The sequence below is a fragment of the Bos mutus genome, chromosome 11 (assembly GCF_027580195.1).
Source record: "Bos mutus isolate GX-2022 chromosome 11, NWIPB_WYAK_1.1, whole genome shotgun sequence".
Lineage (NCBI taxonomy): Eukaryota > Metazoa > Chordata > Mammalia > Artiodactyla > Bovidae > Bos > Bos mutus.
In genome coordinates, this window is record NC_091627.1 from 38,080,686 (window position 1) to 38,097,846 (window position 17,161).

The 17,161-nt window shown below is 51.5% G+C and overlaps 1 protein-coding gene across 1 annotated transcript in view; it reads left to right on the forward strand.

Moving 5' to 3' along the window:
- Positions 1-482: 482 nt before the first annotated feature.
- The window catches only part of EHD3 (EH domain containing 3), a 29,318-nt gene continuing 12,639 nt past the window's right edge, over positions 483-17,161 (forward strand). Inside the window, exons 1-3 of the mRNA XM_005893604.3 lie at positions 483-1,366; positions 11,701-11,877; positions 15,507-15,604. Of these exons, the coding sequence (XP_005893666.1) occupies positions 1,140-1,366; positions 11,701-11,877; positions 15,507-15,604 (502 nt within the window). The 5' untranslated portion in view covers positions 483-1,139. The remainder of the gene's footprint in view (positions 1,367-11,700; positions 11,878-15,506; positions 15,605-17,161) is intronic.

The window sequence follows — 17,161 nt, forward strand, 5'->3', positions numbered from 1 at the left end:
AGAGACTCTATGTGCTTGTTTTGGTGATCAAATTTGTAACCACAGTCACCAAAATCGTGCCGTAATACTGGCTTAATACTTGTGGACGTTTTGCTTATTTTGTTCGATTTTATTGGAAGGAATGAACAAATGAATGAATGAGAATAGTTTAACTTCACCTAGATCTAGCGAAAAGTTTGTGTAGTGATAGGGTTGGTCATTTGGGGCAAGCTAATATTGGACTCTTCTTTCCATGCGCCAAGAAAAATACTACCTAACAATAGAGAACCTGTCATCCTAAGGAACTGAACTCAGAAACTAAAGGAAAGCCTATATTTAAAGAGCAGGGAGAGTGTGAAGCAGGTCAACTCTGTCTTCGCAGCTGTCCCTGAGAGGGCGCTGTTCCCAAATCAAACCTCCAGAGGCCAGGAATGAAATACTAGAGCGTTCCCACAGAGCTCAGCATCCCTTCCTTCCCACGCAGCGAGCGGTCGCGGGTCCCCAGTGGGGCCACTGCCCACAAACATGGCGGCGCCCTGCTCAGCTTCTCCCCGCCGGGGCCGCAGGGCAGCGCCAGTCTTGCCAGTACTCGGGGACTTCCTCCGCGAGCCGGCTTCCTGCACGGCTGGCATTTAAACCCGAGCCTGGGGCTGCGGGCTGTGGCTGCAGATGCTGAGCTGTCCGCGGGCTGGGCAGCGCCGCCGCCTCCTCTGAGCCTCCGGGGCGGGCGGGAGCAGATTCGAAGCATCCCTTAACTGCACCCGAGCCAAAGTGGGAGAGAGCTGGGGGAGACCGGGGGACCGGGCATCTGACATTTTAATTGCAGGTTTGACTTTTTTCCCAAAATCGCAGCTCTCCCGCCCAACCCAGATATTTTTCCTCTCTCCGGCCTTGGTTGCTGGATGAAGCCGGGGCTGAGCTTGGTCCTGGGAGGAGGGGAAGAGCGCGTTCGCGGTCCCACGCCGTCGACCCGGGGACCCCCGAGCCCTGAGTCCTGGCCATGGTGCGGCTGAGCCCGGCGCTCCGGTGAGGCGGCGGCGCGGTTGGGAACCCGGCGGGCCCTCCCTGCGGGACACCTTCCCCAAGGACCCGGGGTCGCCGACTCCACGCCCTCCTGCTGGGACTGCGCACCGGGGGCGAGCAGGCGAGCGGTGGCCGCGATGTTCAGCTGGCTGCGCTCCGACGACCGCCGGAGGAAGGACCCCGAGGTCTTCCAGACCGTGAGCGATGGGCTCAAGAAACTGTACAGGACCAAGCTGCTGCCACTGGAAGAGCACTATCGCTTCCACGAGTTTCACTCTCCTGCCCTGGAGGATGCCGATTTCGACAACAAGCCCATGGTGCTGCTGGTGGGCCAGTACTCCACCGGGAAGACCACCTTCATCAGGTGAGCCAGCCAGGGTCCCCCAGCAGCCCACCCAGCTGCCCAGCGTTAGACCCTCTGCTCACTCCCGATGTCCCTCCTGGGGACAAGAGATAAGTCTTCACTTGAAATCTCTGAAGAAATCCTTGTGTGGGGGTTGTCCAAAGCTTACCCTGTAATTTCATTGGATGGTCCCTTACTCCATCCTACCTAGCACCTCTCCTCTGCACTCAGCCCATGAAGTGTAAAGTTCAGAGCCATCCCTATGCTACCCATTTTATGGATGGTGAAACTGAAACCCAGGAGGCACAAGTGAGACCTATCCTGGTCACAAATTAGGCTGGTGGGGGTGTCTGACACCCTCTCCTTGTAGGGACATGCGCTTGATGATCAGGACCACTTCCCTTGCCTTATAAAAGCTTCAGCCACTCACACGGGGGCTTTACAGTTGCAGCCAAGGAAGTGGGCCAGGGAGCCTGCTTGTCCTTCTTTCATCAGTTTCCTTTTCCAATCAGAGCTCTTTACAAATATCTCTTGGCAACTGGAGACAAGCAGTGTCTGGAGGCAGAATGCTGTTTTGTTTCCTGTTGATCTTCGTGGCTCCGTAATCATATTAAAGTCTTTTGGAGGTGGACAGAATATTGGCCACGGTCTCATCCAGCTCCTTGACTTGGCAGGCAAGATAACTGAGGCGTAGAGAGGTTAAATGAGTTGTCCAAAGCCATATAACAGGATGGGAGGCTGACCTGGGAATGCGGTCCTAGATGCATGGGAGGAGATGGTTGGCTCAATGCCTATAACTTTGAGGGTGAGTCATCCATCGCCTTGAATTACAGAATCCTCGGGCTGTAGGGATCCTCAGGAAGTCAGCTGTCCTCCTGGCCTTCAAGAGAAGTCCACTTATTGTCCACCAGAGTGATAAGGACCTTTCATATCTTTAGAAGACAGGCTTCTCTCCAGCCCTCAGGCCACATAGCCTTCAAGGCCAGGCCATCTTCCTTGGCCTCATTCACACATTCACAGGCCTGAAAGCTGTTGAGGGTGCTCTGTGTTGAGTGGCCCTCTGTGTTGAGAGTCAGGCTCATAGAAAGTGGTGATGGGTTCAGTTCCCCTCCGCCCCCGCAGTCAATGGTGCTCATCTCCTATGGAAGGTTTCAAAGCAGGGATGCTCTTGTTTCCATTCATTGACCTGCAACATGCAAAGCACTGTGCTTTGTTTGGTGAGGAAAGCAGAAAAGTTCACAGTCTAGTTCCTGATTTTCTAGATTCAAATTTTAGTGCTAAGCTTTTAACACAAGCCGGGAGCAGGGCACACACCATATTAACATGACATGTCTGAACATCAGCTGAGTTTTTCCTTGTGGGGTGGACAGCCTTGGAGTCACTCAGCTTGAGAGGCTGAGTGATTTCTGAAGTTGGGTACCCAGGGGGATTGTTGGCTTTTGGAGGTCTTATATTGTTAGAACTGCAAGGACCCTTGCAAACAGTCTAATTCATTGCTTCTTAACTTTTCATAAAGTCTGTGAACTCATCTTTACAAAAAAGTACCTACATCTCAAATTTACATATAATTTTGGGAGTCCAAGCCTTGGACCTTAGGGCAAAAACCCCTGATCTAATCCATCTCCCTTTTTTTGTTAAACACCCATTGCAGCCAAAGACACCTCAGAGCCTCCTGGTTCTGTGCAAGGTTTCCTTTGTAACATACATCTTCCACCTGGCTCCATGGGAAGCACAGGCCATTTACAAATGGCTCCTGCCCATCACATGGCCTTCCCCAGCCCTCTGGCCACACCTTGGTTATAATTCTTAGTAGGTTGTTTAGAACTTCTCCTTCCTGTGGCACCAGCACTTACTGCCTGGCTCCCTGGGGCCTTGTGCGGGGGGTCTCTGCTACAGGAGCTCCCAGTAGACATTGCAGAATGGGAGGGGAGGTGGGGAGAAGCCAACATCCCCGAGGGCAAGATCCCAGAACAGCAGACGTGTTTAAGTGCCTCTTGTCTGAGACACTCTCCTGGCTTTGCCTGAGTCATGCTGGCTGTTAACTGGGTCTAAAAAGGTGGCAGAGCCGAATTGCTATAGATTACTCCTTATCTGAGGGAGACAGGAAGGCCGGGAGAGGCAGAGCCCTCCTTTTTCTTATCCGCTGAGTACAAGCATTCGCCCTCCCCACTCATGTCAGTAACCGAATTTAGCTCGTGCATCAAAAGCTGTCTCTCTTTTAGAGAGAAGATCCCAGCAGGGGAGGAGGGGTGGCAGCACAGGGAAGGCCTCCAAAACCAAATTACATATTTTCCTTTCTTCTCATTAAATCCACTGAACAGTAATTTTTTTAAAAAATTCGAAAATGCAGACAAGAGTAAATTTGAGGAAGACGAAAAAATGCCCCATCATCATCCTACAACTCAGGGGAAACCATTTTAAATATTTTATATGTAGTTCAGTTCAGTTCAGTCACTCAGTCGTGTCCAACTCTTTGTGACCCCATGGACTGCAGCACGCCTGGCTTCTCTGTCCATCACCAACTCCTGGAGCTTACTCAAACTCATGTCCATTGCCCTGCCAATGCAGGAGACATAAGAGACTCGGGTTCGATCCCTGGGTGGGGAAGATCCCCTGGAGGAGGACATAGCAACCCATTCCACTATTCTTGACTGGGAAATTCCATGGACAGAGAAGCCTGGTGGGCTACAGTCTGTGGGGTGGCAAAGAGTTGGATACAATTGAAGTAACTTAGCGCATATATATGATGTATGTATATAATATATGTATATGTGTATATATACATATTATATAACACATATAATACATATTTCCAGTATTTTTAGCTATTTTATAACACAGTTGAGATCATGCCATAATGTAATTTTGTATGTGGATTTATTTCACTTATAGCATGAACATTTCTTGAGTAAATTTTTAAATCTCTGTAAGCATTATTTTTAAGAGCTGCATGATATTTCACTGTATGTATATGCAGTTATTCATTTAACCAGTCTACTTCTTTTGAATATTTGAAGTTGTTTCTAATTTTATTTTGTGCTATTATTGTAGGATCAATCTATCTCTATGTATAATACTTTTCCACGTATTAGGCTGTTTTTTCAGAGATTCCCAGAAGTGAAATCACTAGGCCAAAGGTTGTACAGAGTTTTGGTTTGTTTGTTTAATTTTTTCTGATTTTTTAATCTTGGTAGTAAGAATCACATTTTTAAGTTGCTTTTTAAAAGAGTCAGTTGATACCACACGCCTTCCCCAAAGCAGAGAAGGTTCCACTTGGGGTGGCTAGGAGCGCCTGGGTGCAGAATCCAGCCTGCCTTCACAGGTGCAGCCTCTCCCCTCCCCGCTTCTTGCCTTGAGTGCGGCCATTCACATCTTGTATTCCAGCCTGAACCTGAGAGGGACCCTTCCCTTGGAAATAAAGACTTGCCTCTTCATCTGCCCTGGCCCTTGGCCTTCTGTCTCCTAGCGTCCATCTCCTTTCAGTTACATTTCCTTGCCTCAGGGTCTATTTCTTGTCTCAGGAAGAACATGCAGAAAAGAACATTCTTCTAATAACTAATTAATGTGCTATGATCTCTGCCTGAAACAACTTCACTGGCCTAAGGCCCAGCAACCCAGGGTAATAAAATAAACAATAAATTGGCCGGGTGGCTGTTTCCTCCAACACAGGCTGCCTCTTCCTAGTACAGTAGCTCTGTGTCCTTCTGGCCTGGCAGCCTCTCCTCCCACCTCTGCTGTTTTTCTCTCTTCATCCTTCCTCACTCTGGCCTGCAATCTCAAGTCCCTCCTCCTTTGCACCGTTTGGCCCCCTGATCACAGAGATGAATGGCTGGCTGCCCCAGGGGCTATAAGGCCCGGGATCCCAAGGCCTCAAAGAGGACCTCGCTGGCCTGTGGCCATGCTGTAGCAGAGGGCCTGGGGCTTTGGGTGTGGGGCTTGGGGCTGCTGGAGCTGAGTGGGCTGTGTCTCCATAGGGAGAGCTCAGCTGGTCTTGAGCATCTCCCAGCCCTTCTGTAGCATGACTGAGCCTCTACAGTATGAATGGGCACATGGTGGGGAGGGGGCTGGGTGGCTACTCAGCTGGTCCTTTCGCTCCCCCTTTTTCAGGGGGCTCTTTGCATCCTCCTGTAAAGGTGACTCAGCATTTACCTGTGGTTGTACCCTCTCTCGTCACCTCTCTGGCATCTCTGCTGCCCAGGGCTCGTAGCAGCATCACCCCAAGAAAGGATGATTCTCTAATAAGCTGAAGGGCTAGTGAAGGGCCCCTTTCCATTCCAGTAGACCCACTGTCCTCTGCCAGGCTCCTGCTAGCCACAGCCTCGGCAGCTCCTCACTCCTGTCACCCATCCGAGGTCCATGGACATCCTTTTCCTGTCAGGGATCTGATCTGCTAGTCCATAAGTGTGACTAGGTAGACATCTGCCTGCCTCTTACAAAGGCCTGAGTGTTACTCAAGGGAGAGAGGACAGAGCATTGGTCTACCTCCTGATGTCTGGCTTAAGATTTGTCTTGAGAGTCAGGCACAAGCTGGAACCAAGATTGCCGGGAGAAATATCAATAACCTCAGATATGCAGATGACACCACCCTTATGGCAGAAAGTGACGAGGAACTAAAGAGCCTCTTGATGAAAGTCATAGAGGAGAGTGAAAAAGTTGGCTTAAAACTCAACATTCAAAAAACGAAGATCATGGCATCCGGTCCCGTCACTTAATGGCAAATAGATGGGGAAACAATGGAAATAGTGACAGGCTTTTTTTTCTTGGGCTCCAAAATCACTGCAGGTGGTGACTGCAGGCATGAAATTAACAGATGCTTGCTCCTTGGAAGAAAAGCTATGACCAACCTAGACAGCATATTAAAAATCAGAGACATCACTTTGCCAACAAAGATCCATCTAGTCAAAGCTATGGTTTTTCCAGTAGTCATGTATGGATGCTAGAGTCGGACTATAAAGAAAGCTGAGCACTGAAGAACTGATGCTTTTGAACTTTGGTGTTGGAGAAGACCCTTGAGAGTCCTTTGGACTGCAAGGAGGTCAAACCAGTCCATCCTAAAGGAAATCAGTCCTGAATATTCATTGGAAGGACTGATGCTGAAGCTGAAGCTCCAATACTTTGGCCACCTGATGTGAAGAATGGACTCATTGGAAAAGACCCTGATACTGGGAAAGATTGAAGCAGGAGAAGAAGGGGACGACAGAGGATGAGATGGTTGGATGGCATCACCAACTCGATGGACGTGAGTTCAAGTGAGCTCCAGGAGTTGGTGATGGACAGGGAAGCCTGGCATGCTGCAGTCCATGAGGTTACAAAGAGTCGGACATGACTGAGTGACTGAACGGGACTGAACTGAGAGTCAGGTATGGAGGTCATCAGGAGAAACAGGACTGGGAGAAGGACCTCTGGGGAAGAGCTCATCCCATTCCACTGACAGGACAATGCAGCCACAGGAAGAACATGGGAAGCTCAGCAGAACCCAGGCTCCACCCATTCCAGCCAGGAGACTTTGTTAAGAAGGATCTAAGCTTTCTGAACCTCAGTGTCCTTATCACTAACATGCGAATAATGTCAGCTACCTCATAGGGTTATTTAGGCCAGCCTGTGTCAGGGGTGGTTAGGCAAGGCAAGGCTAGTAGGAGGTCTGGCTCCTGGTCTGGCTACTGGTCTCCTTTGCGCTTGGGTCACTTTGTCCCCTGGTAGACATTTCTGTGAACCAGGGACAGTGGTGACCACTCCATAAAGCAAAGAGCTGACTCAGACCTCAACTCGGCCATTGAGTCACCCATCTCTTACCTCGCTTTGTGTCTCTGGAGTGATTTACAGTCTCCCTGAAACCCTGTGAGGCCAACCGGACAAGTAGTATTGTCTTGACCCCATTTTAAAGCTGAAGTACACAACGTTTAGAGAGACCAAAGATACAGATATATAATGCAAATAGGGTTCCCTGATGGCTCAGACAATAAAGAATCTGCCTGTAATGCAGGAGACCTGGGTTTGATCCCTGGGTCAGGAAGATCCCCTGGAGAAGAGAATGGCAACCCACTCCGATATTCTTGCCTGGAGAATTCCATAGAAAGAGGAGCCTGGTGGACTACAGTCCATGGGGTCAAAAAGAGTTGGACACAACTGAGCAACTAACACTAACTAACCTAACACAAATACTTGTGACACAAGGCAGAAAGTGATGTGTGCCTTTAGTGTCCACCTCAAGATATGCAAATTAAGACCTATGTGGATTTTCACGGAGGTGCGAGGACCCTGGGTTTGGAGTCCGTCCAGGTAGAAATGCACTGGGTACTTACAGACATGTGTTTTCTCTAATTATTATCTGTGCCGATGTGAGCCCATGTCTGGTGTAGCCATTGCTTTTCCAAAACTCATGTGTGTCTTTGCAAAACCTTCACTCTGCCCCCCTGAGCTAGTAAGAAACCCAGGATTAGCCCCATTTTATAAAAACTGGGGAAACTGAGGCAGTGGGCTCTGGAGGGACTTGTCCAAGGTCACATCTGCAGGCAAGCAGCCACCCATCAAGGCGCATTCCCTAACTGAGCTGAGGCATCGGGTCCAGCACAGCCACGGCCTCAGGCAACATTCCTGGTGGCCCCGGTCCCTCTGTTCCCCGCCCTGGGTGCTGTCCCAACAGCAGGGAGGGTTGGCCCCACCGTTGCAGAGGCAGGGGCCCCAGAAGCAGACTAGGTTGATTCTTGGCTACGCCTCACCCTGAGTGCTCAGGTGCCAGTAAAACAAGCCACATGCTTAGATTGCCAGCCAAGAAGGACATTGGAAAATGAGGGAGATGATCTTAGGAAACAGTTTGCTTAGGAAAAATAGTCCTCATGGGGAAAACCGGAATTGCATTTGTCTTCCTTATATCCATTTTATTTCTTTTACATTGGATGGCAGGTCGGGGAGACACCCAAACCTTCTCTGCTCTTTGGGCCTCTAAATATTTGTATTTGGCCCTGAATGGGGGCAGTCTCCATCTCCATTTGCTCACCTGCAAAACTGAAATAACTCAGCCATCCTGCAGCACTTCTAGGACTGACTGAGTGGAATAATTCAGGGAAGGGGCACAGAAGAGCACCTGGCTCACAGTGGGTGCTCTGCCTGCCAGCCCCTCCTTGTTCTCATGCTTCCCCATCTCCGCTGCTGCCACCCGGGCCTGAATTAACTTTTCTTTTTTTACCCTGCCATGGGAATGTCTTTGCCTGGCAACAGAGGCGATCTGTATCTCTCCCCACAGAGAAAGCAGCCACGAGAGCCCTCAATAGGTTTTCCTTTCTGGACACAGTGCTGGCTTTGTTAAGGGGGCCCTCGGGGCTGCAGGTCATACCCAGATGTCCCTGAGAATTTACCCAGCCCCGGGTTCTCTGCTTGGCTTGACTGCGTCCCTGGATTTGCTTTGGGACTCACTGAACTCTGTGTTTCTCCAGACCCATGTGTGGTCAGCAAATCCAGGGTCATGTGGTTTTAGCCGAAGGGCTCTTGCTGGGCCGCTTGAGGCTCTGAAAACTTCCCAGGAAGTGGCCCTGGCTATGCTGGGGAGCATCACCCTTTGTTCCTCCCCATGGAGCTTACCAGGCTCCTCTGTCCATGGGATTCTCTAGACAAGAATACTGGAGTGGGTTCCCATTCCCTTCTCCAGGGGATCTTCCTGACCCAGGAATCAAACCTGGGTTCTCCTGCATTGCAGACAGATTGTTTACCGTCTGATCCTGCAACAAATATTGGGATGGTGATCTAGGTGCTAGGTACTGGTTTATGCGCTTATGGTCTATAACTAATTTAACCCTCAGAACACCCAGTGAGATGGATTTACCTATGAGGCCCATTTGATGGTAAGGGTTATAGTGCTCACATCAGAGGAAACGTGAGATGAAACGAGATAATTCATGGACAGTCTGGAACACTGTCTGGCACAAGTGCTTAATAAATCAGGACAATGACCTCCCATTTTATAGAGGAAAGTGCCGAGGTTCGCAGAGGTCGAGAACCTTCTGAAGGTTAGAGAAACCAGGTCTGCTGGCCCCAGGCCCTGAGGCTCCCTGCCTCTCCCCTGAGGCTCTGAAGGAGAAGGTGTGCTTGAGAAAGAGGAAGCCCTGCCCATGGGCCGCTGGGGTGATACATTCTCATCACAACCCAGCTTTCAGAATGGGCCTCTGATGGGAGGGAATCCTGTCTTCACACCCAGATGTTGGAGGGAGATGAGGGGCTTCACCAACCTAAAACTGCCGGTATAGGTGGGTGGCCCCCAGCAGCATCTCCTCCATGGCAGCTCACCTGCTAACTCCTTGGGGAGCGAGCCCTGTGGCAACTGAACTGCCCTGGAAGCACGGAGTAACCTAACAGCTCAGAACACAATGAGATGCCCATGAGCTGGAAGAAACCCCGGCCAGTCTCCCTGGCTGCCGCCTGCTGGGCAGAGGGTGGGCACGGGGCTGGGGGCGGGTGGTGGTGGCAAAGAGCATTTCCTTAGGGTAGAGACAGTTGAAGAGCGAAGGATTTGGTGTTAGACTGATAAGGGTTTGGGTTCCTGCTCCATTATTAGCTCTTTAACGTGGAGGAAGCCCCATAACCCTTCAAAGCCTTGGGCTCCTCCATACAGCTGTCCCTCGTTCCTTGGTGTCCACGGAGCGCTGTTTCTAGGACCCCACCTGTCTTGCAGATGCTCACGCCCCTGCAAGTATAAAATGGCACAGCACAGCAGACCCTCCGGATCCATAGGGCCCACATTCAACAGTTGGTTGTGTTCTCAGATGTGGAGGGCTCGGATACAGAGACCCCAGCTGCACCTACTAGGGCTGCCAGAGGAGCTATGTTCTTGAAGTGATGAGGGTGATGTCTGCCTGGACATGCTATTGTCAGTGGAGCTATCGGCATAATGACAGTGTCCAGAGCAGGTTGTCAACCCGGGCTGCAATTTGAATCAACCAGGGAGTTCCTGAAAAAGACCAGTGGTCAGGGCCCCATCCTGGACCAGCGGGTCAGAACCCCTGGGCTGGACCCAGCACTGTTAGCTGGAGCTCCACGGGCTCCACGTGCAGTGGGCTGAGGCCCACTGGCCCAGGAGTTCCCAGGCTCCCTTCCTGGCCAGCAGTCTCTGATTTGCCATCTCTTCTCCTAAGGGCTCCTTGACTTTTCCCTCTGGGCATGAACATGGACCCTTAAGGTTTAGGGGGAGGGTCTTGGCACACGCTGAGGGCTCACCCAAGGGTCTCTGTTTGTTGGGCAACCCACCCCTTAGCTTCTTGTCCGTCGTGGCCCCTGGGACTCTCCTCCGGCCAGTCCCAGCCCAGGGCAGCACTGCACTCTTCTGCCCGCAGTCCAGCCTTAAGCACTTTGGGCTCAAAGCTGTTCTGCTGCTGCTGCTGCTGCTAAGTCGCTTCAGTCGTGTCCGACTCTGTGCGACCCCATAGATGGCAGCCCACCAGGCTCCCCCGTCCCTGGGATTTTCCAGGCAAGAACACTGGAGTGGGTTGCCATTTCCTTCTCCAGTGCATGAAAGTGAAAATTGAAAGTGAAGTTGCTCAGTCGTGTCTGACTCTTAGCGACCCCATGGACTGCAGGCTACCAGGCTCCTCCATCCATGGGATTTTCCAGGCAAGAGTACTGGAGTGGGGTGCCATTGCCTTCTCCGAAGCTGTTCTGAGCTCCTGCCAAAGAGTCTGATTTTCCTTCCAGTTTGTTCTCTTCATTCTCTGGCTCACCGTGGGCTCCAAAGGGGGCTGTGGAGAGGGGCAGTGGCCTCAGGCTCTCTATGCTCAGGCCTGGAGGAGAGCAAAGAAAAACACATATGCCCTGGGGCCACAGCCTGGTGGCTGTCCTAGAGGGTGGGACTGAAAGTCTAGGGTGGGATGGGGATCCTCTTCCTAGTGAACCCCTCACACGCTTTCTATCATGTATGAGCTCTCTTTATATTAAATGACTGGCTAAACAGATCAATAACCACCTATGGCCAGCCTCCAGAGCCTCGGGGTAGTCTAATTCTAACCACATCTGTGTACAGGTACTTTGCAGACTCCCATTAACTGTAAAGTCCACAGTATTCTGTGTAGGAATCAGTTTCAAGCCATGCTTTATTTCTGAGCCCAAACCTTGCTTGTCCCACCCACCCCTCCTCATCATGGAGGTGAAAAGAAAAGGACCAAGGACAGATTTGATATTTTAAGTTCAACTGAAATCCTACTTCCTCCCAAAGGTCTTTGGATTCCGCATCCATGAAAATCTCTCCCTTCCATGAAATTTCCCTGATTGCCCCTCCACCATGACTCACCCCAGCATCTGCCTTGTTGCGGGCAGGAGGTGTTGATCTGCCCACAGCATCCCTCCATTATGACTGTGCTCCCTTCCACCAGGTATCTCCTGGAACAGGATTTCCCGGGCATGAGGATTGGGCCCGAGCCGACCACTGACTCCTTCATTGCGGTGATGCAAGGCGAGATGGAGGGCATCATCCCCGGGAATGCCCTGGTGGTGGATCCTAAGAAACCTTTCAGGAAACTGAACGCCTTTGGCAATGCCTTCTTGAACAGGTGGGTACAGAGGGAACGCACGCATCCTGGGTGCTCTCTTTTCTCCTTGGAGTATGAAAGGGTAGAGCAGGATCTTGGGAGACCCTGTATCTTTTCTAGATCTGGAATCTCTCTTGATTGTCCCTTTCTTAGTGGGAATGAAACCACCATTGATTAGGGATATGGAAGCTGCTAACACTGGCCTGATTTCTCCTGATCAAGTTGGGGGAGGGATCCAACTAGTTAAATCCCATCTCTAATCCACACGTCCCTCCAGGAAAAGCAGAGAGGGCTGCCCTCTGTAGTTCCCAGCTTTTGCCTATCCTTTGGAAGGGCTCTTCAGCCAGCTAGAAGGAGGCAGAGGAAGGTTCCTCCTGTTTTGGACATTGTTTTTATTTGGTGGCAGGGACCCTGGACTTAAGGTAGAAGCCCTGGCTTTGATCACTGTCCCTCCTACTAAACCCACTATGTGACCTTGGACAAGTCCCCTCCCCTGAGACAAGTCAGCCTGTAAACACTAGGGTCACTGGGTCAGTTTGAGTGGAAGAAGCTCTAGTGGCTGCTCCGCAAGCTGACCCAGGCCTTCCCATTACTCTGCTTACCTAGAGTGCAGGATGATCCCCTGATCAGGCTTATAATGTAGGCCCACACCACAATTTTGCATGCATATTGCATTAAAAAAAATGTAAGCTACTTTCTATAATTGAAGGCATTTAGAGTAAAGGTAATGACTATGGGCTTTGGGTTAAGAACCCATCCAACAGCACCATGCTCTTAGATAGATTACCTAACTGGTCTGTGTCTCACTTTTCCCATCTGTAAAATAGGATGAGAGTAAATCTCCTCCTCCAAGGCAAGAGGACTTTGTGAGAAAGTTGGCATTTGACACAGATATTCAATGATGAGTGAAGTCACATGCAAAGGGTTAAAAAAGGACATTTCAGGAAGAGAAAACTAAAAAAAAAATGTGTATATATATATATATATATATATGTGTGTGTGTATATATATAAGCAGAGAGGATTCAAGAACGTGGCTTAATGCAGGAACCCTGTGACTTCTCTGCTAGAGCTGCCACAGCTGAGTGACAGATGTATACATGAACTGTTCACTGACCGGCCAGGCACGTCCCCTGGGAGGAAAAACAAGGAGCAGGGCAGGGCAGGGAGTCGGGGAGGCCCTTCCATGTACCACCGGCTTCACTGCAGCCATGTACAGGACGGCTACACCCCAGGTGCCTGCTTCCTGTCCTTGTACTGCCCAGGGACCCTATTCCGCCCTGACATCTCCCTTCCCCTCCTCTGAGGGGTGTCCCAAGCCTTTTCCTCAGCCTCCTCTTGCACTGGATGACCTTGCTTCCCATTCTAGAGAAGATGGAATCCCATATCCCTGGGTTCCCTGCAGTTGGTTTGGTTCCAGTCTGTCCATAAGTGGAGCCTGTTTGCGTTGGTCCTCCCCCGCCATGCAGCCCAGAGAGCTGCATCCTCTTTTACCCTCAGGTCTGCCGCTTCCCCACCCCCAACCAAGAACCCCCAACACCCAGCCATCTTCCCAGGGACGGCTCTGTCGGTTACTCCTCTTCCTGACAGCTCCACCCTCCCTTGGCTCCTTTACCACAGGGAACTATCTTCTTGAGAACCCTGCAGCAGGCCCTACTAGCTCTTACCCCCTCGCTTTCCTTCCACAGCCAAGCTTCTGGGCTTCACCTCCTCACTCCTTCCTGCCCCCACCCTGTGGAACACGGCTTTCCCATCACAGCTGCCCATGTGAACATTGTCGGTGACCTCTGTGATAAGCCGTCAGCACTTTCGGCCCCCACCCCAGCCCATCTCTCAACCACCATCCCCTCTCAGCTCCTTGGCCTCCTCCTGTCTCCCTGGCAGACCCTCTCCAGTCTTCCCCGGCCCCCTCTTGCTCTGGCCCCTGTGACCTGGTGTTCCCCTCAGCTTCCTGCCCTTCTCACTCCATGCACCTGGCCTGGGTGATGCTCAACCAGAGCCCTGGCCCCAAACACCAGCCCCATGTACATGACCTCCTGGTCACCAAGTGACAGCAACCCTGCTCAAACTGGTTTCAGCAGAACGTGGAATTTATTGAGGAATGCTGGGGTGTGCCTTAGAACCTATGGACAAGAATCTGGCTGGGCCCAAGGCATAGAGGAAACCATGGGCTTTAATAGGACAGGGGCCGCGCCATGGACTATCGAGCACAGTGCCAGAAACGCAGCATTTGCTTCATAAGTACTTACCAAAATGATCTGGAGAAGCTGACAACCACCAAATCAGATTGTATCACTCTTTTGCTTAGAACGTTCCAATGGATTTTTACCACCCTCAGTATAAAATCTGCATTTCTTAATGTGGCTTTCAAGGCCCTCATAATCTGGCCCCAACCTCCCTGTCTGGCCACGTGTCTAGCTGCTCCAGCCTTCTGGTTCTCATCTCAGTGATAGTGTCCCCTGGCCTGGTGCCTACACACACACACACACGCACACACACACACATGCTCCCCTCCCCCTCTCATTTCCGTGTGGCATCTCCCTCTGCTTCTGTTAGTTTCCTAGGACTGCCAGAACAAATTACTATGAACTAGGTGGCTTGAAAGTAAATATTGACTCATAGTTCTGGAGGCTAGAAGTTCAAAATCAAGGTGTTGGCAGGGTCATGCCCCCTTTGAAGCCCATAGGGGAAATCTTTCCTTGCTTCTTCCAGCTTCTGGTTACTCCAGGCATTTTGTTTGTATCAGAATAATTCCAGTCTCTGACTCCATCTTTACATGGCCATCTCCACTCTGTGCGTCTCTGTATCTTCACCTGGCTACACACACACACACACACACATGCACCCTGGCTTCCTGCCTGCACCCCTGTCCTCCCAGCAAAACTGGTCACCTTTTGAGGTCTTACTTCAGGTTCTGTCTCCCCTGTGTGGCTTCCTGGACTCTCTTTCCCATGCATCCCTGGCCTCCTCACCTGACCTGCATTTCTGCAGCCACCTTACTGGAGAGCAGAGGCTCCCTTCCCTGTCTGTTCCCAAGACAGTGGGACCATGAACTGTGATGGTCAGACACCTTGTTGGCTTCCACCAAAAATGGCGTTTAAGAGAGAAGGCTTGAAGTAAGAAGGATCCAGCTTGGGTTTACCAGTTTGTATTTGGAGACTTTGGTATGTAACACTGGAAATGTGGGCCTCTTAAAAGCCCACATAAGCATTCCTGCATGGTGTGGCCCATTCTTCAAGTCCAGTTGTAGTGTCTCCTCCTCCAGGAAGCCTTCCTTCCACCTTGGATCTCCTGAGTCCTTCACTTGACCTCGTGGGGGTGCTGGTCCCATGGTACCCATATCCTTGTGCACACCTCCACTATTCTACCAGACTGTGCTCCTGGGGGGGCAGGGATCGAGTGCCGGACATCCTGGAGGCCCTGCCAGCAGGGGCTCACAGACATAGTCCCACAGCTGCCTTAGGATGCCCCCGAGAGCTTCCTCCAAGTACAGATCCTGAGTCCACTATGGGGGTTGGTCTAACTTGGGCTGGGAGTCTGCATTGGAACCTCTGCCCAGGGCAGGAGAGGTTGGTATGGGGCCAAAAGGAGGGTGCCTGAGAGGCAAGGGCAGAATGGCGGCTCACCACGCGTCTCTTCCCACCCGTGCAGGTTTGTGTGTGCCCAGCTGCCCAATCCCGTGCTGGAGAGCATCAGCGTCATCGACACACCAGGCATCCTCTCTGGAGAGAAGCAGAGGATCAGCAGAGGTAAGCGAGGCCCCTAGTAGGCTTGGCCCTGGCTCTGTGTTGTGTTCTTTCCAGAATGTTCTCCGGCTTCTATACCAGGGTAGAGGTTCCTGGGGCCTTGCTGCCTCCTAATGAGTCAGTGCTGCCTCATGTGCTGTGTGGGGTGGTCCTAGGCAGGGGCTAGCACCAGAGTTTAGGTCCATTGTCACTCAGGAGCAGCTGGCCTCAGGCTTCTCATCTGTGAAATGGACATATCAGCGTCTGCCTTACTCACCTCATTGGGTTTCTTCCTGGGCCAGACCCTGGCTTGTTCTGAAGGTCCTGCTGTCCCTGCCCCAGGAGCTGGCAGCTCTGCAGGGGAGGCAAGTGCTGGCAGAGGACTTCATCCAACAGCGTGAGGATGACAGTGTGCTTTGGGGTGTGAGAGCAGGGAGCTGGATCCTTGAAAATGCTCATTCCAGCAGATGTGGGTGACTGCTCATTGAGGGAGGTCCCTGGCATGGGGGATCAGGAGCCTGAACTCGGGAGCCAGACCACCAGCGTTCTGAGCCTGCCTCTAACACCTCCTGGTAGAGTGACCTGGAGGGTTTCTTTCCTTCAGCCGCCTCACCTGAAGAGTGGGGGACATAAGTCTATCTACCTTCTAGGGTTGTTTGAGGATTAAAAGAAATAACACAAGTGAAAAATCTCCTGTCTGGCACATAGCAAGTGCCCAGTAAAAATGAGTTCTTACCAGTCATCACCACCACCAGCATCATTGGGTTTTTCCTAGCTCTAAAATACTAGATGGATACTGCAAAAGTCTTAAAGCTACGGCTCATGACTATGCTCCCCCAGCCTCTCCAGCCACACCAGGCTGTGTGCCCCAGGCAGCCCCCTACCCTTTCTGGGCTGATGCTGTATTTCTGGTAAGAAAAGCTGATGAAGCCATGCCCACCCCAGTCCTGGAGCTGGCAGCTGGGCAGGAGCCAAACCAGCACTCAGACGGCAGCTTCTGGGAAGGGAAGACTTTGCACAGGCAAGAGTTCTCTGGGCAACCTTTGGTGACAACCCACCTTCCTCCCACACATGCCTGGGGTGAGGTGCTGTATGGTGGTGCAGGGGTGAGGCGGGCATAGAACCGATGGCCTGGGGGGGAGGGGCATCTCACCCCCTCCCTCTGGTCTACCTGCCCTTTGGAAGCACTCTGTTCAGGGCCCCATAGTGGGGTGCAGGGGGCAGCTTGGACAGCTGCCTGCTTCTATTTGTTTCCCTAATTATTCCCTTCCTCCTGACCAGTCCCTACCATCACCCCTTAAGTCTTTCTCTAGGTCCTCCTGAGTTTAGGCCTAAAGGGGATTTACACAGACAGCCTGTGTCTCCTCGTGGAAGAGAGAAGACAAAGTTCTCCCCTTGAACTCCCCAAGCATTGGGTGGCTACGTTCCTACAAGTACAGCCTGACTGGGGGTCCAGAGAAGATTCCAGCCTTTGGGTTTCCAAGGGCACTGGACTGGGAGTTTAGAGCATTGGGGTTTAGAACCTGTGGGTCTGAGTAGGTCACATTTTCCCCTGCGTCTTAATGTCCCTGTGAGTAACAA